We start from the raw sequence: 23,008 nt of genomic DNA, 5'->3' as shown, positions 1-23,008 counted from the left end.
ATGAACAAGTTCTGGAGATGGATGACAGAGATGGTTACACAAAATTAGGAGTGAATGTGGTTAATGCCACTGACCTATACACTTAAAAATGGTTAAGATGGTGAATCTTATGTGTAGTCTCTCAGTCCTTGTTTCAAACTCTCCAGTGGTTTCTCAGCCTCCTTATTACAACCCACACGGTCCTGCCTGGTCTGGCACCTTCTGCTCTCCTTCATTTATCAACCTTTCCCTCCTTCATTCCTTATGGATCACACTGATGGCCTTGTGTGTGTTCCATTCATTCGTTCAGCCTCTTTGCTGAGTTCCCAATGTGTCCAGCACTGCACGGAGAAGAGCATTGGCAGTGAAATCAGACAAAGTCCTATCCTCATGGAGCTGCCATTCTATTGTAGTCAAACAAAATGTATTAAGTGTTGTGAAAGACAACAAAAGCAGCGGGCGGCCAGTTAGCTCAGTTGGTTAGAGCGCAGGCTCATAACACCAAGGTTGCTGGTTCCATCCCCACATGGGCCACTGAGCTACGCCCTCCACAACTAGATTGAAACAACTACTTGACTTGGAGCTGATGGGTCCTGGAAAAACACACTGTTCCCCAATTAAAAAAAAAAAAAAAGACAACAAAAGCAAAGTAAGGGCAAGAGTGCGTGGTCAGAGCAGGCATCATGGAGGAGGTAACAGTTTGCAGAGAAGGAGCTGGGGAAGGGATGTTCCAGGCAGGGAGAGCAGCAGGTGCATTGTCCCTTGGTCAGGAAAGAGCTTGGTGGGTGCTAGAACAGTGAGGGGGTTGGCATAGCTAGAGAGGAGTGCATGAGGGCAAGTGCATGAGGGCAAGTGGTGGGAGATGAGGGCAGGGAAGTGAGCATGCGCCCTCAGAGGTGAACAGCCTGGATTCTACTCCGAGGGGGAAGCCACTATTGTTAGAAGGTTTTAACGAGGGACAACACATTTGATTTCTGTTTAACAAGCTCTCTGGACACAGCTTGGAGATGGACTTGAGGAGGAAGTGCAGCATGGAGGCCTTGGGATGCTAACAAGCACCTGCATACCCTGACTCATGTTGTATACCTGAAACTAATATGTTATATATAAATTATGCCTCAATTTTTAAAAGAGCAACAAAAGAAGCACTTAGATTTGGGACCTATTTTGTAAGTAGAATTTGGCAGATGTGCTGGGGGATGGATGTGGGGTGTGAGAGGACACATCAAGCTCAACTCCCCAGTTTTTAGCCTGGTAGATGAAGGCTGAGATGTGGAAGACTGCATGCAGCAAGATCAGGGTTAGGTGGAGAGAAAGCTGAGGTGGTGAGTGTGAGATCCAAGCCGGGGATGTCAAGGAGGGTGTTCTGTTTCTCCAATTAAGTAGGCTAAGTTCCAGCCTCAGGGCCTTTGCACTGGCTATTCTCTCCCCCAATGGGGGACAGTGGGGGAATGGCCTCCCTTATAAATTCCCATATGGGGCCTTTCTTGGCCTTCTGTCTTTGGCTCAAATGTCACCTCCTTGGTGTCTTTCCTCAACCACCTGTCCCCTCCAACCAAGGCCACCAACCCCTCCAACCATCGCCACCACGAAGATTCTTACATTATCCTGTTGAAATCCTGAATAGCACTTAGCACTGTTAACTTTCTATCTCCCCAAACTGTGGGCTCCAGGAGGGCAGGGTATGCATCTTGTTCACCGCTAAATCTGCATCCAGCACAGAGCCCAACCTATGGTACAGTACAGACTCCATAAATGTAGAGTGATTAAAGGTGTCCCCTCTGGACCAGACCCTGTGCATGGTTAGGAGGAACCATAAGATACAGTCCCCACCCTTGAGGGTCTCACAATCTTGCTGGAGGGAATGATGTCAGCCCTGGATCCCAGAGGAGGTCACTTACCAAGAGAAAGATCAGGGAAGGCTTCCCAGAGGAGGTGACAGCTGTGGCTGCCTGGGGGAAGACCAGAGGGCTGTACAGCATGTGGAGGCTCTGGAGACTTGCGAGGCACGAACAGGGATCAATATCTTATTTGAGGAGAGATGCTCAGTGGCACAAACTCTTGACAGTTCCTGAAGACTCGAATTCTGTCTAAGAAGCCACTCTCTTCTCAGAGAACAGAAATGAATGGACAAGCGTCCCGCAACGCGGGGAGTCTCCAGCAGGGGGCAGTAAAAGTAGGACTCTTCCTTTATGTGAACCTTTATGTGAACGCGAAACAGGAAATAAGGACTCCACGCGGCTTCCGTATTACAGACCAGTACGCGTCCTGGACTACGGGCGTCGAAGAGTCATGTGATTTAGCCATTTCCGGACGTCTCCCCAGTTTTTCCTGAGCTCTGTTTCCTGCGCCTTTGTAGGGAAGCGTGTACCAGTGCTCAGCGCGTTTCGAGGCCATTGGAGGCCTGGCCTGGGGCTGCTCTGATCTGAGAGCAGCCGCAGGAGCATGGAGGGCTCCTCGGAGAAGGCGCCCGCGGCGGCGCTGGCCGCTGTGCTGAAGCACAGCTCGGCGCTGCCGTCCGAGAGCGCCCAGGTCCGGGGCTACGACTTCAACCGTGGCGTGGACTACCGCGCGCTGCTGGAGGCCTTCGGCACCACTGGTTTCCAGGCCACCAACTTCGGGCGCGCGGTACAGCAAGTCAACGCCATGGTGAGGCTGGGGGTGGGACTTCCTCGGTCGAGGGGGCTTGGCTTCTCATAGCACCAATGCAGTACAGTAGTTGCAAGGGGCGGGGCTTTCTTGGGGAAGGAGGCGTGTCCTTCTTTGGGATGGCCCAATAGTTGGAGAGAGGCGGGGCCTAGCCCGAGCGGGAATTTCTGTGCTGGGAAGGGGACGTTGCCACCCAGCAGCGACATCCTAGCATCCTGAGGTGATGGGGACTGATTCTAGATAGGGGCAGGCTACGTGTGAGTGCTCTGGAATGGGCGGAGCCTGGGGCAAGACGGGGCGTTTGATGGAGGAATTGGAAAAGGAACCTAAGTCAGGGCGGGGCCTTGGATTTGCTCTTCCCAGAGGGGGACTGGGTCCTGCTAAGATGCTTTTCGATTCCCAAAGTGGGGGGCGGCGGCAAAACGTGATCGTGTGCTCTGAGAGCCGGGCTGTGAAAGGTGTGAAAGGTGCAGTGGGGTCTTCTGTCTCCTGGTTCCAGGGAGAAGTGGTCCCGTTTCCCTGAGAGAACAGGGCCTGATTCTGAAAACCACTGGGGTCCTTGGGCTGGAGTTTGGGTCCAGAGGTTAACTCGACCCCGCCCTTACATGTAGATAGAGAAGAAGTTGGAGCCCCTGTCTCAGGATGAAGACCAGCACGCAGACCTGACCCAGAGCCGCCGCCCACTCACCGGCTGTACCATTTTCCTAGGCTACACATCCAACCTCATCAGTTCAGGCATCCGTGAGAGCATCCGTTACCTCGTTCAGCACAACATGGTGGGGAGCTGGTGGGGCTGTGGCCTTGGCCTCTCTGGGTCTAAATGGACAAGATTATTGGTCATTTTAGTGAGATAGGGAGATATGGGTCAGTTTTAAGCAATGGGACAGGTTCGAGTTTTGTTTTGCAGTAGAGCTTCCTGCAATGTTACTAGATGAAGGTTGGGAGTTAGGAGTCCTGCCTGGAATGAGGGCAGGGCCCCCCTTTCTGGGCCAACTTAAGTGCCTTGTGGCTGCAGGTGGATGTTTTGGTGACTACGGCTGGGGGCGTGGAGGAAGATCTCATCAAGTGCCTGGCGCCCACATACCTGGGCGAGTTTAGCCTCAGGGGGAAGGAGCTACGTGAAAACGGGATAAACAGGTGGGGGACCCTGAGTGGTGCTGGGCAGGGGAGCTGGGCTGAGGGTCCTGAGGCCTGAATGCCCATCTGCCTTCCTGTCCCCAGGATCGGGAACCTGCTGGTGCCCAATGACAATTATTGCAAGTTCGAGGACTGGCTGATGCCCATTCTGGATCAGATGGTGCTGGAGCAGAACACAGAGGTTTGGCTGGAACAACCTGGGAGGCCAGCGTGGTGAGAGCCAGGGGAGGTACCGCTGGCTGAAGCTGATGTCTCCTCCTAGGGTGTGAAGTGGACACCGTCCAAGATGATCGCCCGGCTAGGCAAGGAGATCAACAACCCAGATTCGGTGTATTACTGGGCCCAGAAGGTGAGGGGCTGGGTGGGGGCAAAGATGTTAGGTCTTGGCCGCTGTTAACTTATTTCATCTTCACAGCCACCTGGGGAGTCAATGCTGTTCTCATCATCTGCATTCTTTTTTTTTTTTAAAGATTTTTTTTTTATTGGGGAATTGGGGGGGATGGGAACAGTGCTGGGGAATTGGGGGAAGGGGAACAGACAAGTTGCTGTCCTTTTGTTCTTCAGTCTAGTTGTGGAGGACGTTGCTTCACTGGCCCAAGTTGGCACCATCATTGCGCTCTTCCCGGGCGAGGCAGATCAGTCGCCGGCTTCTGGATGGCTGCTCACTGCGGCTGCTGGCCGCTCACGCTGGCTGCTGGCTACATACGGTAGCCCATGGCAACCCACTGCCACAGGGGCTGCAGCCTACGCCGTTGCCGGGGACTCATGGCAGCCCAGCTCCAGGTTGAGCTGTTGTTCAGCATCTCAGCTGTGGAGGGCAGTGTCACTGGCCCTCACATGTGGGATCTGAACCGGGGACTTCTGGCGTCCCAAGCCAGTTCTTAACCATCGCGCCACTTGGCCGGCCCATCATCTGCATTCTTAGACCAGGAAGTTCGGACCTAGAGAGGTTAAGCAGTTAGTTTGAGGTCACACAGCTATTGAGTTTAGTCCTGATATCCTGGGAGTAGTTGGGGCAGTGCTTAGCAACCCTCCTGGTGTAGGGTCCCCTGCTCCTCAGAGGCTATGAGGTTCAGCAATCAGAAAAATAACAAGGGCTATAATGCTATTCTTTGTGTAAGGCATGGTCCTAAGTATTTTATGTGGGTTTTCTCACACATGCCTCATCTATGATGGAGGTACTGTTACCGTCATTTTAGATTCAAGGAAACAGAGGCCCAGAGAAGTTAAGCACCCTGCCTAGTCAGGCAGAGAGAGGGAATGCCCCCACTGGATTCTGATTCCCACCACTGTCCTGTCCTGCCCTTCCCCAGAACCACATCCCTGTGTTGAGCCCTGCGCTCACAGATGGCTCGCTGGGTGACATGATCTTCTTCCATTCCTACAAGAACCCGGGCCTGGTCTTGGACATTGTGGAGGGTGAGGTGCTGGTGTCACAGAGGAGCAGGGGAGGAGGGCTGGCCAGGCCCAGGATCTGACCACAGTGCTCTTCCCCAGACCTGAAGCTCATCAACACCCAGGCCATCTTTGCCAAGCGCTCTGGCATGATCATCCTGGGCGGGGGTGTGGTCAAGCACCACATCGCCAATGCCAACCTCATGGTAAGCAGGCATGAACACCTGGACCATAGTGTGGGGGTGGCACTTGGGCCTGTGCGCTAGGCTTATGCCACGTGTTGGGGACATGGCTATGGGCTAGTTGCAAGGGGCGGGGCTTTCTTGGGGGGGAAGGAGGCGTGTCCTTCTTTGGGATGGCCCAATAGTTGGAGAGAGGCGGGGCCTAGCCCGGGCGGGAGTTTCTGTGCTGGGAAGGGGACGTTGCCACCCCTTGGGCTAGACAGGCCAGGATCCCTGCCCTCCTAGGACTGATGTTTTGGTTGAGGAGACAGACATCAAATTAGGTGGTGGTTATTGCCATAGAGAAAAATGAGGGATGACAAGATGGCAAGAAAAAGGGGTACTGTTCAAAAAATGAAAGCTTTCTGGGAAATGTGACCTGTGAACAGATTTTTGGTAGGTGTCTCCCATGAGTCATATGGTTGCTTTAGGGAAGAGTTCCCAGCAGAGGGAACAGCCAGTGCAAAGGCTTTGAGATGCCTGAAGTAAATCAAGAAACAGCTAGAAAGCCTGTGAAGGGGAGAGTGGGAGGTGACAGGCAGGACTTGCAGGTCCTTGAGCGCTTCTACTCAGGTGCTCACAGGCACTCTCTGGCTGCTGTGCGGGGAACAAGTGGGGCCAGGACCAGGGTGGAGACCAAGCAGGTGGAGAGGTGGTTGGGTTCAGAGGTCTTCTGAAGATAGAGCTGGGAGCAGCTCCCCGAGCAGATGCGGGAGGGTTGCTGCTACCTAGGAGGTGGATCTGGAGCAACACTGCCCATCTGCTCAGCAACCTTCTAACCTCTTACTCTGCCCTGGCATTGATGTTGGGGCTCCTCCCTTGCAGTGAGGGGCCACCAAAGGGCCCTTTTTCATCCAGGACAAATGGCTCAGCTTCTCTAGCTGCAGTGCCCTATTTCTGTGTGTGTGTGTCCATCCATCTGTGACTGGCTGACCGCCTGACCTGCCCCTCCTCACAGCGGAACGGGGCCGACTATGCTGTTTACATCAACACAGCCCAGGAGTTTGACGGCTCGGACTCTGGTGCCCGGCCAGACGAAGCTGTCTCTTGGGGCAAAATTCGGGTGGATGCACAGCCTGTCAAGGTGAGGGCCAGCCAGCCAGCTTAGACACAGGGTCTCCTAGGCTGTGACTCAGGTGCTCACAGGCGCCCTCTGGCTGCTGTTGGGGGAACAAATGGGGCCAGGACCAGGGTGGAGACCAAGGGGGTAGTGAGGTGGTTGGGTTCAGAGGTCTCCTGAAGATAGAGTTGGGAGCAGCACCTTCTGAGCACCTGTGTCCTGTCCTCAGGTCTATGCTGATGCCTCCCTGGTCTTCCCCCTGCTTGTGGCTGAAACCTTTGCCCAGAAGGTAGCTGCCTTCATGCCTGAGAAGAATGAGGACTGAACAACTGCGGCCCCAGGGAGGTCTCCCCCGTCTATTTATTAGTTTGCAGACCCAAGCCCTCTCCAGCTCCTTGGTCAGTAGCACATCTACAGTAAACGGTCTCAGCGGTCCTGAGTCTGCATCTGTGTCCTTGGTGGTGGTGGGTCCCCTGGCTTCAGTCTGTATCACTCTCAGCCTTATAGGCCTCTTCCCGCCAGCATTGGATGCTGCCCCCCATGGCAGTCAGCAGGCAGGGCTCCGTGGGGTGGTAGGCCAGTGACTGCACCACACCGGGACCCACAGGCAGGGCGAGTGCCAGGACACCCTGTGGAGCAAGGCAGTGGGGAGTTATCAGTGAGCCCCCATCCCCTGACCTTCAGCCACTTGCCTCTAATGGCTTTCCAGACACTGCAAACCCAGTCTGTCCAAAACTGAGCTCCTCAGTGGCTCCATCCTTTCAGGTGATCTTGGGAGTGTTTCTCACACCCCTTTAGCAGTAAATCCTCTGGGTTCTGCCTTTAGACCGTGTCCAGAGGCCACCCATTTGTCTCCACCTCCATTGCCACCATCTTGTTCTGAGCGCTTTGTCCGGCTTCGCTTCCCTCCCCCACTGCTGCCATTGAGGCTCCCACTTGGCAGCCTCAGTGCTTGCACCTTGAACTTCCTTCATCACAGTGCAGACACAGCTCCACATACACGGTTTCTCAAGCAGGCCATGGTTCCTCTTTCCACCCTGAGATGTCCTCTCATGTGCCCTCCCCTGCAGGGTGACTGATGGTCTACTAGACCCTCGAGAAGTAGGTCGAATATTGGCACATTCTTAGTTCCTTGAGTGAGAACTAAGTTTCCCTGGCCCCTTGAGTCCCCAGGGTGCCCTAGTTCACTCCAACCTCTTGGGGGACTTATTTTCCCTGGCCAAGCCCCAGCACCCATGTCTCCCTCCCTAAGGCTCCCCAGCCCTGACCCTACTAGCCCAGCCAGTCTGTTCCCTGCCCCGTGCCCCACCAGGCTGGGACACATCAGGTCAGGGCGCACAGGGCTTGGGGTTGTAAACCACAGGGATGCTTAGAGGTAGATTAGGTTTTCTGAACAACTACAGCCTCGCCTCCCCCTGGGGTCAGATGCTACTATCTGTTCCTTCTCCCCCAGGGTCTCAGTATCAGCCTGGCATTGGTGGCCCTGCCTGATCTGAATCCTGCTGCTGCCACTGCCATCCTGAACTGCTTCTGTTTCCTGAGGTGCACCTCCAAGTCTTAGCACATACTGTGTCCTTTGCCAGCAGTACCCTTCCTGTCTTCTCACTCACTCCTTGGAGCCCCTGGTTCACTCCCTTTTTCAGGTCTGGGCGTGAATGAGGTAAGGACAAAGTGAGGACAGGGCAGGTACCCTGGTATGGTGTGGGGGTGGGGAGGCTTACCTCCACCAGGTCCCAGAAGAACACTTTCCCATCCTCAGAGCAGCTGACCACATGCGTGTCTCGCTCGCTCAGGCAGCAGTCCAGCTTGTACTTCTGGTTCTTATGGCCCGTGTACCTGGGGGGCAGGGGGGGTGGGGGGGTGGTGATCAGTGGGACTTGGGCTTACCAGGGGCAGAGGTGGGGGGGAGGGGCCCCATGACCCCAAGGACTCACTCCCCCAGCAGCTCTCCCGTGTCCTTATCTAGAAGCCGCAATGTGGAGTCCAGGCTGGACACCAGGGTGCATTGCCCATCCCGGCTGAAACAGGTGCAGGTGATGGGGCCTGAGGGAAGGGAGAGGTGGGACAGGCCAGTGAGGCTGGGGAGCTCTGCTGTCCCCACCGCCCCTGCCTCCCACACAGCCCGACGACTCACTGCCCACGTAGTCTGAGAACAGTTGCCCCATCCTCAGGTCATAGCGCCTAACCCGGCTGTCCACAGAGCTGCAAGAGAGGGTGGATCTAGCTTAAGCCTCGACAGGCCAGTGGCTCCATGGCTCCAGGTGACGTTGGTGTTCCTATATCCTCCCATCTGGCCAGGGCCCTGGGCAAGCCTGGCTCTGTCCTTCCTATGTACCACTCACTGTCATATTCCCTCTCAGCGCCAGCAATGGAAAACATGCATTGAAGTGAATTCATGAGTGGAATTCTGAGGCACTGGCTTTGACACTCAGACCTAGGAGCCAATCAGGATCTACTCCATCTGTTTCTGATATGTACTGAGCATCTCTGTGGGGGAGGGCAGGCTTGGAACAGCTGTGACCAAGCCAGTAGCAATTTCTGCCATCATGTAGCCTCACCGACTCAGGGTAACCTAGGAAGGCTTCCCTGAGGTGACATCTGAACTGGGACTCAAAAGATGAGAAGGAGCCAACCTTGTGGATGGACTCCAAGGGGAGATGTGTGGGAACATAGCCAGTCAACAGTCTGGGCAGCCCAAACTCTCGCTACAGTGGGAATGGCACTCCCTTGGGTTGTGACAACACTTGGGCAGCTCTGCATAGGATTTTTTCTTTTTTTAATTGTTTGTCTCCTGCAGCTAGATTATCAACCTAATGTGGGCAGGGATTTTTCCTCATTTATTTCCCAGTCTTGTTCACTGCTATATGCTCTTTGACTAAAAAAGTGGTCTGCAGAAAGTGCTCAGATACACTTGGAAGAAGTAGTAGGAGGGCAGTCCAGGCAGAGGAAGAGCAATCACAAAGGTCCTGGGGTGGGAGCATGCTTGGCATACTTACCTGAAATAAGCCTAGGAATGAATAAAAGCTGACAGATCAGCAGGGATCAGACTGTGCAGGGCCTTAGGAGCCACAGTGAGGACAGTAGACTTTAAGCACAAAGGCAACTATGATCCCCAGTGGCACCTGGGGGGGGGGGCAGGTCCTGGTTCCACTCACCCTGCCAGGACCTCATGGTCTGACACCTTCACACTGGATACGCCATCCTTGGCGTCGTCTAGCTTTTGCACTGGCTCAGGTCTCCGAGATCGGCAGTCCCAGCAGCGGATACTGGAATCGATAGAGCCTGTGAGGTCAGCATGAAGGTGAGGTCAGGTTTGGGGGAAGGGGTAGCACCCTGGGTTCACCTTCCTAGGCCCCAGACTCACCAGACAGGATGACAGTGGCCTCTTCATTAAACTGCACCGTGTTCACCTTCTGAGAAACAGCAACTACCACTCAGAGGAGGCTGGACTTTGAAGGATTGGGATAAAGGCAGGGTTCCCAGTGTAGGTTAAAGCAAGGACAAAGACTAGGGGTAGGAAAGGTAAAAGGTTTTGGGAGAACTGCAAGGACGGGGCTTGGTGAATGCCTGGCAATGCGCTGTAATATGGGTGTGTGTGGTCCCCTCCACCATCCGCACTCTAATGAGGCCTCTTCTTGCTTGCACTTACCCCTGCATGGCCCCGGAATTTACGTACGACCTGGCCCGATGCCACATCCCACAGCACCACTGCCTTATCCCCGCCGCCAGAGCAGAGGCTGCTGTTGTCAAAGGAGCTAGAGGGCAGAGGAGGGAAGGTCAGAGTCGACCTCCGATTCCCGCCTCAGTGCCCCGATCCCGGCCTGGCCCCCGGCTCACCTGGCCGCGTCTAGCACCTCGTAGCCGTGGCCACTGTACGTCCGCAACAACGTCCCTCGCAGCGGGTTCCACAGCTTCAGAGTCTTGTCGCTGCCGCAAGTCAGACAATAATTGCCATCCACTGGGGAAGACCAGGCGGGGATTACCGGGCAGTCAACTTCAGGAGACGGGAGGAAAACCCAGAATGAAGATGATGGGGCTCACCATTAAATCGCACGGCTCGCACCGCTCCCTGCCCGCAGTCCAGCGTCTTCAATCTCTTTTGCGGCAGCTCCGGGCCCCGAGGCTTTGGCTCAGGGAAAGCCATTGCTCTGGGATCCCTTCCTCGCCGCCTTATATCAGACTGTACCGACGTTTTCTAGACTTACACGTTTGGGTGTAACATTATTGCCCTCCGTGGCCTACTTCCTGTTTCCCACTTCTGGGCTCAAAATTGCGGCATTTTGGGAATACAGATAGGGAATACTGAAAGCTGCCTCCAGCTTCCAGGTTTCTTTCCTCACTTCCTGCTTCCAATATTTTTTGGCTTCTTCTAATTCTCTTTCTCGACTGGGGTCCTCCTGGCCCCCGCTGCTAGGAACAGAAGCACGAGGGCTGCGGGTGTTACTGTAGAAACCACCCTCCGTTTCCACGCCGGAAGCTGCAATTCCTGCAGCGGAAGAGGTGTGGCCTCGGACTCGCCATGTCCACGAACAATATGTCGGATCCGCGGAGGCCGAACAAAGTGCTGAGGTGAGGACCCCAGCGTCATGGGAACGGGGCTTGGATTGTGGGTCGGGGCCCAGAGAAGCACTTGTCCATCCCAGGGGACGGACGTCAGTGCCCCTGACCCTTGAGCCTGCCGCAGGTACAAGCCCCCACCGAGCGAGTGTAACCCGGCCTTGGACGACCCGACGCCGGACTACATGAACCTGCTGGGCATGATCTTCAGTATGTGCGGCCTCATGCTCAAGGTGGGCGGGGCTGTTTTCGTCCGCGTAGCCTCGCCTGACTACGGGCCGGGGGCCGGATTCGGCCTGAAGCGGGGCGGGCGCTGAGGGGGCGGGCGCTGGACGGAGAAAGAGCAGTGGGGGAAGCCAGGGATCCGGGTCAGGGTGGCTACGTGGGGACGTCTGTCTGAGAGTGAGGCCAGACTATAAAGGAACTTGGAAGGGACTGGTGGAGAAGGGGTGGGGTCCTTAGCATGACGGGGTATGTCAAAGGTTAGACTTCTTAGGTCTGAGGGGACATGGTGGGGTCAGAGGTGTAAGCCAGGGAGTAGGACCAAAAAATGTACCTGGAGTGGGCTATGAAGGGTTGGGACTGAGGGACTCCTGGGGAGGCAAGGTCCAGGCTGCTCCCATTGAAACCAGTGGGTTGGAACCGGTGCCTGGGAATGCCTCTTGTCTTCCGCTGACCTAACCCACCCATCCACCTACCTTTTCCCAGCTGAAGTGGTGCGCTTGGGTCGCTGTCTACTGCTCCTTCATCAGCTTCGCCAATTCCCGGAGCTCTGAGGACACTAAGCAAATGATGAGTAGCTTCATGTGAGGCTGGGCCTAGAGAAGGAGGAACTCCTGAGTAAGGGGAGGGGAGACCCAAACCCACCCATCCTGACTGACACCTCTCTCCCGTCTCAGGCTGTCCATCTCTGCTGTGGTGATGTCGTATCTGCAGAACCCTCAGCCCATGACGCCACCCTGGTGATATCATTGTAAAGGGGTCACATCCTGGTGCCCTCTCTCCACCTTCCCCCAGGCCTGGTCCTTGGCTGTTCAGCCTCCTGCCCTCAGCTGCTGTCTTGGGCTTCCCGGAGTGAGGTGGTCGCAGGGTCTGCAGCAGGGTGGAAGGAACCTGGCACTTTCTCTGGGATCCCACTTCTACTGAGGCAGAGAGGGACTACCCTAGGCCTACCCCTTGTGCCTTCCTTCCCCATCCTGCCTGCTGCTGGGGGAGATGCTCTCCATATTTCTAGGTGTAGCCACTTGTTTTCTTGTTAAAAGTTAATAATAAAGTTTTGCATTGTAGCTGTTCTCTGAGACCTCTCCTGTGCATTGTGGGTACACTCCAAGTGGGGGAAGGGCTCCTGTCCCTCCGCTTACTCAGGCCTGGGGTGGAGCCTTCTGGTTTTCACTTGTTCATTCACAAGCCTCGTGCCTTAAGTCAGCTGCTGGAGACAGGACTGGCAACTCAGCACGTGGCCCTGCTGACCTGAGGAATCGGGGCTTTGATTTTCTTATCAAAGAAATGGGCCAGTGTCAGTGAATAGATGGACTGGTAGGGACTGGGAAAGGCATGAAAGACTGAGTCCTCCCCCACTGTGGAGGAGAGACTGTTCACTGACGTGACTGCTGCTGGACCTGAGAACTTGACCTGGACTAGAAGGGGGAGATTGCTTACTGAAAATTTCCCTTAGAGACTGATGGTACTTGATGTTCATTCTGATAATAAATCAGCACCCCTCCCGTGCCTCCTGCAGTGTGCTGGTTCCTGGAACAGGTTGTTGTCCTGACCTGGTCAAGCATTTGAAATACTCTCCCATACCTGATAGCATTCACATACCAGTACTGTCCCACCCCCCTTTACCCTATATAGTTCTTTGGCACTTGCTAAGCGGTGCAGGGATCCATTTCATCTTGCTGCCGCCCAAGACACGCCTCATATGTAAGTTGCCCTTAATAAGCTCCATTAATTACCAGACTAGAGTGGCCAAACTCTTTCTTAGGTCTTTTCTTGCCCTCTGCTTATGGAGGTAGATTTTCAGTCTCAGAGTTTTTCCCTGGGTCTGCATGTACTAACACAGTAATCCTCCCAACCAGGCTGGATGCTTCCCATCCCCAGCACTCCAAGGGCAGTTCCTTTACCCAACATCCCCATTGGATAGAGCAGGACCTCTCATCAACCCTTGCTCCTAGCCAAGCTAGGTCTCAACAGGACCCTAACTAGCCCTGAAGGCAATCGGACAACCTAGGATCCCAAGCACATATTTTACTTTCTAGGCAAACAGGCACAGGTAGGAAAATTTGAGACCTATACGCCCACGGGGACGAAGGGGCACTCTAAGTCCACACGGAGGCGGCGAGACGCTGAAGTCCCCTCAGGCCAAACCAGCACCCGGAGGGCGAGACACGGCCAGTGACCCCAGGGGTACTCAGAACTAAGGCCTTAGTCCCTAGACAAGCCAAGCTGCCTGCTAGTCCCGCCCTATCAGATCCCATTGGCCAGGCCAGGTTCTGGGGGCGGGACTTTAACCCCGCCCTTGCCCGGCCGGGAACCCGCTGGAGGCGGTGGTGGTGGCGGCGGCGGCGGCGGCGGCGGCTGGGGAGCCATGGGCGCCAACGCCCGGCCTTCGGGGGTCCGCTCTGGCGGCGGCTGGGGCGCGGTGGGACCCTGGACCAGCTACGGCGCGGTGCAGCAGTCCCTCCTGTCTCTCGCCTTTCATTTTTTGTTGCTGGTGGCTCCCGGCGCTCGGGCCGCGGGATACGAGGTGAGCGCGGCCCGCGAGCGGAAATGTCCACGAGCAGGAGGGAAACCCCGAATAGGGTCTAGAGACGTAGGTGTGTCTGTTCTGTGGGTTCCTAGTGAATGGTTGCTAATATGACAGCGTGGTCTGAGTGCGAGCTTTGGTTCAGTGAGAGGTCTGGCTGTACGCGTCTGAGAACGGAGCTGCCTGTCTGTACCTGCCTCCCTGCTTCTGTGGGTCGGCTTGCTTGGACTTTGCGTGTACTTAACTGTGTGATTGGGCGTGTGTGTGTGTGTGTGTGGGGTGGGTGGGTGAGTGGGAGAGGCTGGTTGTGGGCGTGGACTCGAGTCAGCTTACCTAGAGTTCCAGCATGGCTCTTCAACTTCTGGCTACGTGAACCTGGTCCAGTCATTACACCTCTCTGATTTCAGTGTTCTCATCTGAAAACGAGATAATATTGTCGTCCCCCCCCTCCCCCCAGCAAGGTGGCTGGCTGCTTCGTATTTACAAATGCTTAATAAACATTAGCTACTACTATTATTTTCCCAGGGTGTGAATGAGAGCTGCCCTGAGTTGTGCCACTAGGGAGTTGTATCTGTGAGCTCAATTATGTGTGTGTCCTCCCTGGGAGGGCCTGGCCTGACCTCTCTGAGTTACTCAAATCTAGATCAAAACTTGTGCACTGGCCCAGCCTGCCTCTTAACCTTGGGGTAAGTGACAGTGTATGTGAGTATGCATTTGGGGTCCCTGTGCAGACATGCCCCATGGTACAGCCGGACATGCTCAACGTGCATCTGGTGGCCCACACACATGATGACGTGGGTTGGCTCAAGACGGTGGACCAGTACTTTTATGGCAGTGAGTAGAGGGTGGGGACTGACCCCTGGGACTCCCATGGCCCCTCTGAGTCTTTCAGATTCTTCCTGGGTCCTAGATATTAGGGTGGGGGCAATGTCCAGCTTGGGCTCCTGTGTCTGTGAATGTCCCCCTGGCTTGCTGATCCCTGATTGCCTGACCCCTGTGCCTACAGTCTACAATGGCATCCAGCATGCGGGCGTGCAGTACATCTTGGACTCCGTCATCTCTTCCCTGCTAGCAGAGCCCACCCGCCGCTTCATTTATGTGGAGATAGCCTTCTTCTCCCGTTGGTGGCACCAACAGACAAATGCAACACAGGAAGTCGTGCGGGACCTGGTGCGTCAGGGTGAGCTGCCCCAAGGAAGTGAAAGGAGGAAGCTCAGCCTAGCTTCTGTTTCTTCCACCCTGGCTTCTGAGATTTTATCACGCCGTGTGCAGCGTGTATGTGCATGTGACTCTGCCTGGAATTTCCCTTTATTTGGAGAATTCCTATGCATCCTACAAGGGCCCACCTCCAGTGGATCCTCTGGCAAGCCTGCTACACTGGCCTGGGAAAGACCCTCTTCTTTTCAGGGCTGGGCATGCAGGCAGGTTTTTTTCACCCCCTGAATTGCCAACCCCGGCCCCACTCCTGGCCCTGACAGCCTGCCCACACTTTGCCCATCCCGGCACAGGGCGCCTGGAGTTTGCCAATGGTGGCTGGGTGATGAACGACGAGGCGGCCACCCACTACGGAGCCATCATAGACCAGATGACACTCGGGCTACGCTTCCTGGAGGACACGTTTGGCAATGATGGGCGCCCTCGTGTGGCCTGGCACATCGACCCCTTCGGTCATTCTCGGGAGCAGGCCTCACTGTTCGCTCAGGTGCTTTACCAACATCTCTTGGACCCGTTCCTTCACTCGCTCTGACTCCTCCCTCGGCTGCTCAAGCCCCGCCCTTCCCTGCAAGCTTACAGGAACCAGGCCCTGTCCCCTGTCCCTCTGGCTTCTTGAGACCCTGCCCCGGGAGTGAACTGTGAATCCCACTCCTTTTCCTCTCTAGCGTTGGTCCTGCTCTGCCCAGCCCAGGCTAACCCCGCTCCAGTTGGATCTTTCACCTTTCCCTCCCCTGACCTGGTCCCATTTGCTAGGATCCTGGCTCCTCCCCAAGCTATGTGGCAGGTGGAGGCCTGCTCTGCTTTGCAGCCAGCTTCCTGTCTTGTACCTTGACCCCTTCCATCCTCAGTGTGCTGAAGGGGGAAGATCTTGAGTCAGTTCCCCTTTCTGAGCTCAGGAAGGTGGAAGTAGGTTCTAGCATTGGATTCACCCCCTCCCAGCTCTCTTGCTGTTAGTTCTGACCCTTCCTCAAGCTTCAAAATGTGCTAGAGGCCTCCCTGGTTTCACACCTGCTTTTTCTATGTGCTCTGACCCACCCCTCCCACACAGAAAGGGGTTGGCGGGTGGTGGTGAGAGGGTTGGGTATTTATTCATCCTGCCCTCTGATCCCCCTCCACATCCCCCTCCTCATCGCACACCACCCCCAGATGGGCTTTGACGGCTTCTTCTTTGGGCGCCTGGATTATCAAGATAAATGGGTGCGGAAGGAGAAGCTAGAGATGGAGCAGGTGTGGCGGGCCAGCACCAGCTTGAAGCCCCCTGCTGCAGACCTCTTCACCAGTAAGGGGGTGGGATGTGGTATGGGTGTGGGCAGGGCTGGCTTCAAGGGCATGTGACCTGTGCAGTCACACAGGGCCCCATGCCCAGAAGGACCCCGTGCTTGGTTTTACATTCTGCTGTCATCATCTTGACATTCTTAATAATTTATGACCAAGGGCCTAGCATTTGCCCCCATAAATTGTGAATTCCGACCTGGGTGGGGCATGGCAGGCTTTGACCCCAGGGCAGGTCCAGGGTGTTGGGCCACCCCTGAGCCTGGTGTGGCCCACAGGTGTGCTCCCCAACATGTACAACCCTCCGGAGAATCTGTGTTGGGATGTGGTGTGTGCTGACAAACCCGTGGTGGAGGACCCCCGCAGCCCTGAGTACAACGCCAAGGAACTGGTTGATTACTTCCTGCAGATAGCCACAGCCCAGGTAACCCTAGTGTCCAGAACCTGGGAGACTGGTACACATAATGCACAGGCCCCTTCCCACAGCCCATGCATTCCCTAACACCTCCTCATTTCCTCAGAGGAAGGTAATATGCCATTCACCCTCACCATATCCTCCTTCTGGATTGGCGCATTCCTGATTAGAAGCATGTGGACCCCTTCATCATGGCACACACTCACCACGGTCATGAGACAGCATGGCACAGTGCCTCAGTACCCTCATCTGTGTGGCGGGCCCAAGAAAATTACTCCATAACTTGTGGCTATTATTTGTGTCCCTATGTTCCCACGTGACACACTTCCATACACATCCCTCTTCTCATACCTCTGTGCACCCACACTCTTCACCATATATATACCAAGACACAGCTGTACACAGGGGTGGCCAGGACACCCTGGTCTGAGGACACCCCATTCTGCCTGCAGGGCCGGCACTACCGTACCAACCATACTGTGATGACCATGGGTTCGGACTTCCAATATGAAAATGCCAACATGTGGTTCAAGAACCTTGACAAGCTCATCCGGCTGGTCAATGCCCAGGTGAGTGTGCCCACCCTGTGTGCATGTGTGTGCCTGTAACCCTGGGCCTTGGGTCAGATGAGTAGCTATAGGTGCTATCTTAGTATCCTCTTGCTCCCATAATAAATCACCACGAACTTAGTGGCTACAACAACAGAAATATTATCTTATAGTTCTGTAGGTCAGAAGTCCAACATGGATCTCACTGGGCTAAAATGAAAATGTCAGCAGGGCTGCATTCCTTCTGGAAGCTCTAGGGGAAAGTTTCCTTGCTTTGTTCATCTTTTTTTTTTTTTTTAAGATTTTTATTGGGGAATTGGGGGGATGGGAACAGTGCTGGGGAATTAGGGGAAGGGGAACAGAAGTTTCTATGCTTTTGTTCTTCAGTCTAGTTGTGGAGGACGTTGCTTCACTGGCCCAAGTTGGCACCATCATTGTGCTCTTCCCGGGTGAGGCAGATCAGTTGCCGGCTTCTGGACGGCCGCTCACTGTGGCTGCTGGCCGCTCACGCTGGCTGCTGGCCGCTCACGCTGGCTGCTGGCTACATACGGTAGCCCATGGCAACCCACTGCCACAGGAGCTGCAGCCTACGCTGTTGCCAGCGACTCACAGCAGCCCAGCTCCAGCTTGAGCTGTTGTTCAGCATCTTAGCTGTGGAGGGCAGTGTCACTGGCCCTCATATGTGGGATCCGAACCGGGGCCCTCTGGCGTCCCAAGCCAGTGCTTAACCATCGCGCCACTCAGCCGGCCCACCTTGTTCATCTTGGAGAGGCTACTCACATTCCTTGGCTCATGGCCCTCTTCTTCCCTCTTCAAAGCCTGACTCTGCTTCTGTCATTACATCTCTTTCTCTTACTTCCGCTTCCCTCTTCCACTTTTAAAAACCCTTGTGAGTACATTGGACTCGCCCAGATAATCTCTATTTTAAGTTAACCTGATTAACAACTTTAATTCCATCTGCAACTTCAATTCTGTTTGCTATGTTACAGGTTCTGGGTATAGGACATGGACATTTTTGGGGTGGCTATTTTTCTGCCTCCCACAGATGTGTTGGTGTGGTTCTTGTAAGTGGCCTGTGGCTGTGTGGGCAGGCATTCTCCCATCAGCACAGAACCTTGTCTCCTCTCTCCCATCTAAGACATCCCTTCCTATCACTCCCATCCTCAATTGTCGAGCAGTATGCTCTACGTCCTCACCTTCCATTTGCTCCCTGCATTGCTGTTTCACCAAAACAGCTCTCACCAGGGTCTTCCAGAGGACATTTTTTAGTCCTCCATATCCCCCTGAGGAGCCTCGAACACCTTGATTACTTTCTCCTGCAAATACCATGTTCCTGGGCTGCCAGGATGTCATACTTTCTTGATGTTTCTCCTGCCACTGACAGCTCTTTCGCCCACTCCATTCTACTGGAAACGGGAGTCTCTCAGTTCAAATCCTGCCTTCGCCACTTACTGGCTCTGTGACCTTGAGAAATGTTAAGCACTCAGTACCTTAGTTTTCTTATTTAGAAAATGGGCATAATGGTTCCCACCTGATAGGGCTCTTGATGAGAGTTTCATGAGTTCATGTACACAGATCAGTTAGAACAGTGCCAGATAAATAATAAGCATTATGGTTGTTGTTTATTATTTGGGGCTGAAAATGTTCTGCTTCTCCTTTAAGATACCAGCTGCAATGTGTCCTCGTCCAGGAAGCTTTCACTAAACCCCAGGCAGAGCTCTTGCTCTTTCCTCTGTGCTCATGAATCTTCACAAACACCTGTCATGCCACGTCCAGGCCAACTGACTATCTGTTCAGTCTCTCTCCTGCACTTGGCTGTGAATCCCATGAGAGTGGGCTGGCCTCTAGTTCTAGATTGTGGCTGTGATCCTGAGCATATTGAAGAATTGAGTGACTGCTAAGTGAATACAGTGTGTGTGTGTGGGTCTGTGTATGTAACTGTGTATATGACTGTGTGAGCAGAAGTGTAGACGTGTGTATGCACATAAAGGCATATGGTCCCACGCACTTCTCTTCATTCACTAAGGTGTTTCATGAGCACCTACTGTGTACCAGGCACTGAGGACACAACACGAGCAGAACAAACATCCTTTTCCTTACAGAAGAGGGCACCTTCTTGTTCTCTACCTCCCTCAGTTGAAAGTGAGCCTCCATTCATTATAATAATTGTGTCATTTGGCAATAACCTGATAGTGCTGAGAAATGATTATTTCTGCCCGCTATGTCATAGTTTTTCCATGAAAATTTTTAGTAATAAAATTGACATTATTTACAAAGTTTACCAAAATTTCAGGTTTATTCTTGCATCCCTGAAATTCTTTCCAGGCAGGTAATATTTAGCTTTGGCCAAAATACATTTTCAGACTTGGTTACTGGGTTGCACTCAAAATGTGTATTAAGAGAATCTGAACCCATTGGATGCATGAATGTATTATACGTGTGTGTGTATGTGTTGTACACCTGTGGGCCCCCAAGAAAGGTGCCGACTCCTGTGGCCTCACACACGCACACCTTCCCCCAGCAGCAGGCCAACGGGAGCCGCGTCAATGTTCTCTACTCCACGCCAGCCTGTTACCTCTGGGAGCTGAACAAGGCCAACCTCACCTGGTATTTGGGGGCCCTGGGCAGCTTGGGGGTGGTGGTGGTGGTGGTGTGCCCTGTGGGTCATGACCCTGCCCTCAATGCCTCTGCTGCTGCAGGATGGTGAAACAGGATGACTTCTTCCCCTATGCCGATGGCCCCCACAAGTTCTGGACTGGCTTCTTTTCCAGCCGGCCGGCCCTCAAACGCTATGAACGCCTCAGTTATAACTTCCTGCAGGTCAGTGGGCCCTGGCCTCAAGGGGGTGGCTCACGGGTCCTGACATACCTTGTATTTCAACACCCCTGCCCCTCAGGTGTGCAACCAGCTGGAGGCTCTGGTGGGTCCAGCAGCCAACGTGGGACCCTACGGCTCTGGAGACAGTGCACCCCTCAGTAGGTGGCCGGCGGTGAGGGCCTGGGGGTGGGGCTCAAGCTGGACACTAGACCCTGTTACCCCCTTGAGTCCCTTCTGAAAGCCCCTAAGAAAATCCTGCTGGCCCCTGCACATGACATTTTGCATCGCCTTGGGGTTGGGGCCCGGAGTCCTGCAAATATCCCACACAGCTTACCACCACCTGCCTGCAGATGAAGCAATGGCTGTGCTCCAGCACCACGACGCGGTCAGTGGGACCTCCCAGCAGCACGTAGCTGATGATTACGCGCGCCAGCTGGCCGCAGGCTGGCCACCCTGCGAGGTGCGTGGGGCGGGGCCTGGGATAAGAGGGGCGGGGACTGGAACGGGGTGGGCGTCCAGAGCGACCCGTGCCTTTACGCTCTTCCACAGGTTCTCTTGAGCAACGCGCTAGCGCGGCTCAGCGGCTCCAAGGAGGAGTTCACGTTCTGCCGCAACCTCAACATCAGCGTCTGTCCGTTCAGCCAGACCGCGGAGAGCGTGAGCCGCGTCCAGGGCCGGGGGTGGGGTGAGGAGGCAGGACCGGGCCGGGAGGCAGGTCCCGTGGGTGGGTCGAGAGCAGGCAAAACCGCGGGGCGGGGCGAAGAGGAGGCGGGACCCGTAGCCGAATTGTTTTGGAGAATCGTTCTGGACCAGATCGTGTGGGGCGCAGTAAGCTGGGGCTGGACGGAGACCTGTGCACCACATAGGGGTTTGGATCACCCAGGGTCATTGCTGTGCTTGGTGGGTGAGTTTCGAGAAGGCCTGCTGTGACCCATGCCCACTCTGACCCTCCCATCCCAGTTCCAAGTGACCATTTATAACCCCTTGGGGCGGAAAGTGGATTGGATGGTGCGACTTCCGGTCAGCCAACACCTTTTCCTTGTGAAGGACCCCAGTGGCACAGTTGTGCCCAGTGATGTGAGTCCATTGGATGAATATTACTCCCATGAACACCCTCCTCCCATAACTACCTCCCCCCTTGGATACCTCCCTGTCTTGGGTACCTAGCCTTCATGGATACCTGATCCCTCCATTAATACATCCTGCCCAGTGCCTTTTCTTCCTCCTGAATCTCCCTATTTCAGCCCCTTAATATTACACACCCTCTTGGGAACATTCTTCACCTGTCTCTACCTCTTTTTAATATCTCCCCCTGAACTTTTTCCCCTCATCCTGGAACAGCTCTTCCCACGAACTCATTCCTCCCCCAAGAACGTCTTTCTCTCTCTCTCTCCTGCCTCAAGGATCTCTTCTCTCACGTCTCTCTTCCCCTCCCACAGTCTCTCCACTCTCCCAGTGGGTTTTTTTCCACTTTCTGAATCTTCTGTGCAATCTTTTAACTCATAATTTCTATCATCCCCATTCTCCCCTCCCCCTCCACCCAACACCTAATTTTTTCTCCCCATCCTGGGACTCCTACCCCTCCTAAAATGTGACCCTTTCCTGTATGTGTGCTTCTATGTATGTACGCATAGCCTCTTGACCCAGCTCCTCTCCTCCCTTACCCGAGGTGGTGAGAATGCCCAGCTCAGACATACAGGAGCTGCTTTTCTCAGCCTCAGTGCCTGCCCTTGGCTTCAGCATCTACTCAGTAACCCAGGTGCCAGGCCAGAGCCCACAGGCTCACACCTCCCAGCTCAGATCCCAGAAGCCCTCGTCCCGCATCTTGACCATCCAAAATGAGGTGAGACCCCATTCAGATCCCCTTCTCTGCCCAGTGACAAATTTGAGGTGTCATGGTGAGCTGCATAGATGACGTTAGCAGGTCCTGGTTTCATGGTCTAGCGTCACCTGTCCTCCATTGTATGTCCTCAAGTGAGTGGCCGCCTTCCTTTGAGTCTCAGTGTCCTCTCCTGAGGCTGTTCTGAGGGCCCAGTGTGATCACGGGTAACACTTGACAGATATGTCAAAGCTGATGGTGGTAGGGGTTTGCAAATTAAGTGAAAGCGTATCAGAGACTTGAGGGAGGGAGCCGTGTGGCCATTTGGAGGACATTTGGGGGAAGAGAAATCCAGGCAGGCAGGGAGCAGCAGACACAAACACTCTAAAGGAAATTAAAATTTATACATTTTTAAGAGGCCTCTAAAAGTCTCATGGACCTGGCACTGGGGTTCCTCTGTCAGTTGCACCTCCAACAAGCTAAGATCAGATTTAGGGTGTCACAGGCGCCCTCTGGTGGCTATGGGGGGGGGGAACAGATTGGGGGTTGACACTGGCAGCCTGGAGAGACCAGGAAGGGGTCAACTGCACTAGTCTTGGAAGGTGAGAAGTCAGATTGAGGATAAGGTAGAAAGTGGAGCTGTTAGGATTTGCTACGAGGGTCTGGTGTGAGGAGTGAGAGAGAGAGGGAAGGGTGACTCCAGGGTTCTCTCCTGAACCCCTGGAAGGATGAAGCTGCCCTTGGCTGAAGGGATGGTCATTAACGTCTGCCCACCCTTTTCTGCCCAGCACATCCGGGCTAGGTTTGACCCTGACACGGGGTTCTTGGTGGAGTTGGAGAACCTGGACCAGGGCCTGCTGCTGCCAGTTCGCCAAGCCTTCTACTGGTGAGGGAGGACCACCTGGCCAGGGAGGGGGCGTGAGCGGAGCTGAGGTCCCTTACCTGATGCTCTTCTGCCCTGGCCCCAGGTACAACGCCAGTACAGGCAACAACCTAAGCACCCAGGTCTCAGGTGCCTACATCTTCAGACCCAACCGACAGAAACCACTGCTCATGAGCCACTGGGCTCAAACCCGCCTGGTGAAGGTGCGGGGCCAGGAATGATAAGTGGGCATTGGGGCGGGTGTGTGTGTGTGTGTGTGTGTGTGTGTGTGTGTGTGTGTGTGTGTGTGTGTGTG

The 23,008-nt window shown here is 54.6% G+C and overlaps 5 protein-coding genes across 7 annotated transcripts in view; 3 read left to right on the top strand and 2 right to left on the bottom strand.

Moving 5' to 3' along the window:
• The window catches only part of GNG14 (G protein subunit gamma 14), a 4,989-nt gene extending 3,004 nt beyond the window's left edge, over positions 1 to 1,985 (bottom strand). The window contains exon 1 of the mRNA XM_019664169.1: positions 1,881 to 1,985. Coding sequence (XP_019519714.1) covers positions 1,881 to 1,961 — 81 coding nt within the window. The 5' untranslated portion in view covers positions 1,962 to 1,985. The remainder of the gene's footprint in view (positions 1 to 1,880) is intronic.
• A 30-nt stretch (positions 1,986 to 2,015) lies between these two features.
• DHPS (deoxyhypusine synthase) lies at positions 2,016 to 6,876 on the top strand. 2 transcript variants are annotated; one of them, XM_019664165.1, is made up of 9 exons: positions 2,021 to 2,628; positions 3,240 to 3,404; positions 3,644 to 3,765; positions 3,850 to 3,946; positions 4,028 to 4,114; positions 5,079 to 5,184; positions 5,263 to 5,366; positions 6,340 to 6,465; positions 6,671 to 6,876. In XM_019664165.1, exons 1-9 carry the CDS (start codon positions 2,425 to 2,427, stop codon positions 6,764 to 6,766), a joined length of 1,107 nt encoding a protein of 368 aa, XP_019519710.1. In that variant the 5' UTR covers positions 2,021 to 2,424; the 3' UTR covers positions 6,767 to 6,876. The 2 variants fall into 2 exon arrangements, with proteins under 2 accessions (XP_019519711.1, XP_019519710.1); XM_019664166.1 differs by lacking the exon at positions 6,671 to 6,876 and having other exon boundaries at positions 2,016 to 2,628; positions 6,207 to 6,436.
• Positions 6,772 to 10,849, bottom strand: WDR83 (WD repeat domain 83). Its single transcript, XM_019664167.1, has 9 exons — positions 10,483 to 10,849; positions 10,279 to 10,399; positions 10,091 to 10,196; positions 9,806 to 9,854; positions 9,597 to 9,723; positions 8,576 to 8,643; positions 8,376 to 8,484; positions 8,163 to 8,277; positions 6,772 to 7,070 (listed from the first exon to the last, which is right to left on the bottom strand). Exons 1-9 carry the CDS (start codon positions 10,583 to 10,585, stop codon positions 6,921 to 6,923), a joined length of 948 nt encoding a protein of 315 aa, XP_019519712.1. The 5' UTR covers positions 10,586 to 10,849; the 3' UTR covers positions 6,772 to 6,920.
• Positions 10,850 to 10,855: 6 nt separating this feature from the next.
• Positions 10,856 to 12,291, top strand: WDR83OS (WD repeat domain 83 opposite strand). The gene is made up of 4 exons (XM_019664168.1): positions 10,856 to 11,010; positions 11,126 to 11,231; positions 11,707 to 11,804; positions 11,898 to 12,291. Exons 1-4 carry the CDS (start codon positions 10,961 to 10,963, stop codon positions 11,962 to 11,964), a joined length of 321 nt encoding a protein of 106 aa, XP_019519713.1. The 5' UTR covers positions 10,856 to 10,960; the 3' UTR covers positions 11,965 to 12,291.
• Positions 12,292 to 13,543: 1,252 nt separating this feature from the next.
• The window catches only part of MAN2B1 (mannosidase alpha class 2B member 1), a 14,148-nt gene continuing 4,683 nt past the window's right edge, over positions 13,544 to 23,008 (top strand). The window contains exons 1-16 of one of the 2 annotated variants that reach the window (XM_019664155.1): positions 13,544 to 13,744; positions 14,476 to 14,578; positions 14,751 to 14,924; positions 15,253 to 15,446; positions 16,106 to 16,238; positions 16,510 to 16,655; positions 17,099 to 17,215; positions 19,719 to 19,801; positions 19,894 to 20,014; positions 20,091 to 20,169; positions 20,362 to 20,471; positions 20,561 to 20,668; positions 20,972 to 21,088; positions 21,681 to 21,854; positions 22,619 to 22,716; positions 22,799 to 22,916. In XM_019664155.1, coding sequence (XP_019519700.1) covers positions 13,586 to 13,744; positions 14,476 to 14,578; positions 14,751 to 14,924; positions 15,253 to 15,446; positions 16,106 to 16,238; positions 16,510 to 16,655; positions 17,099 to 17,215; positions 19,719 to 19,801; positions 19,894 to 20,014; positions 20,091 to 20,169; positions 20,362 to 20,471; positions 20,561 to 20,668; positions 20,972 to 21,088; positions 21,681 to 21,854; positions 22,619 to 22,716; positions 22,799 to 22,916 — 2,034 coding nt within the window. In that variant the 5' untranslated portion in view covers positions 13,544 to 13,585. Of the gene's footprint in view, positions 13,745 to 14,475; positions 14,579 to 14,750; positions 14,925 to 15,252; positions 15,447 to 16,105; positions 16,239 to 16,509; positions 16,656 to 17,098; positions 17,216 to 19,715; positions 19,802 to 19,893; positions 20,015 to 20,090; positions 20,170 to 20,361; positions 20,472 to 20,560; positions 20,669 to 20,971; positions 21,089 to 21,680; positions 21,855 to 22,618; positions 22,717 to 22,798; positions 22,917 to 23,008 lie in introns of both variants that reach the window. The other variant, XM_019664154.1, reaches the window with a different exon arrangement.

The sequence above is a fragment of the Hipposideros armiger genome, unplaced genomic scaffold (genome assembly GCF_001890085.2).
Source record: "Hipposideros armiger isolate ML-2016 unplaced genomic scaffold, ASM189008v1 scaffold_417, whole genome shotgun sequence".
NCBI classification, from domain to species: domain Eukaryota; kingdom Metazoa; phylum Chordata; class Mammalia; order Chiroptera; family Hipposideridae; genus Hipposideros; species Hipposideros armiger.
Note: the sequence above shows the minus strand (reverse complement) of the source record. Positions and strands in the feature narration are given on the sequence as shown.

What these genes read in the sequence shown, in the direction of transcription:
- DHPS (XM_019664165.1), top strand. Translation starts at nt 2,425, where the DNA reads ATGGAGGGCTCCTCGGAGAAGGCGCCCGCGGCGGCGCTGGCCGCTGTG. An exon ending in TACAGCAAGTCAACGCCATG is followed by an intron (nt 2,629 to 3,239) that starts GTGAGGCTGGGG and finishes CCTTACATGTAG; the next exon opens with ATAGAGAAGAAGTTGGAGCC. An exon ending in TGCTGGAGCAGAACACAGAG is followed by an intron (nt 3,947 to 4,027) that starts GTTTGGCTGGAA and finishes GTCTCCTCCTAG; the next exon opens with GGTGTGAAGTGGACACCGTC.
- WDR83 (XM_019664167.1), bottom strand. Translation starts at nt 10,585, where the DNA reads ATGGCTTTCCCTGAGCCAAAGCCTCGGGGCCCGGAGCTGCCGCAAAAG. An exon ending in GCGAGCCGTGCGATTTAATG is followed by an intron (nt 10,400 to 10,482) that starts GTGAGCCCCATC and finishes GGTCTTCCCCAG; the next exon opens with TGGATGGCAATTATTGTCTG. An exon ending in GTTCTCAGACTACGTGGGCA is followed by an intron (nt 8,485 to 8,575) that starts GTGAGTCGTCGG and finishes CCCTTCCCTCAG; the next exon opens with GCCCCATCACCTGCACCTGT.
- WDR83OS (XM_019664168.1), top strand. Translation starts at nt 10,961, where the DNA reads ATGTCCACGAACAATATGTCGGATCCGCGGAGGCCGAACAAAGTGCTG. An exon ending in TGTGCGGCCTCATGCTCAAG is followed by an intron (nt 11,232 to 11,706) that starts GTGGGCGGGGCT and finishes ACCTTTTCCCAG; the next exon opens with CTGAAGTGGTGCGCTTGGGT. An exon ending in CAAATGATGAGTAGCTTCAT is followed by an intron (nt 11,805 to 11,897) that starts GTGAGGCTGGGC and finishes CTCCCGTCTCAG; the next exon opens with GCTGTCCATCTCTGCTGTGG.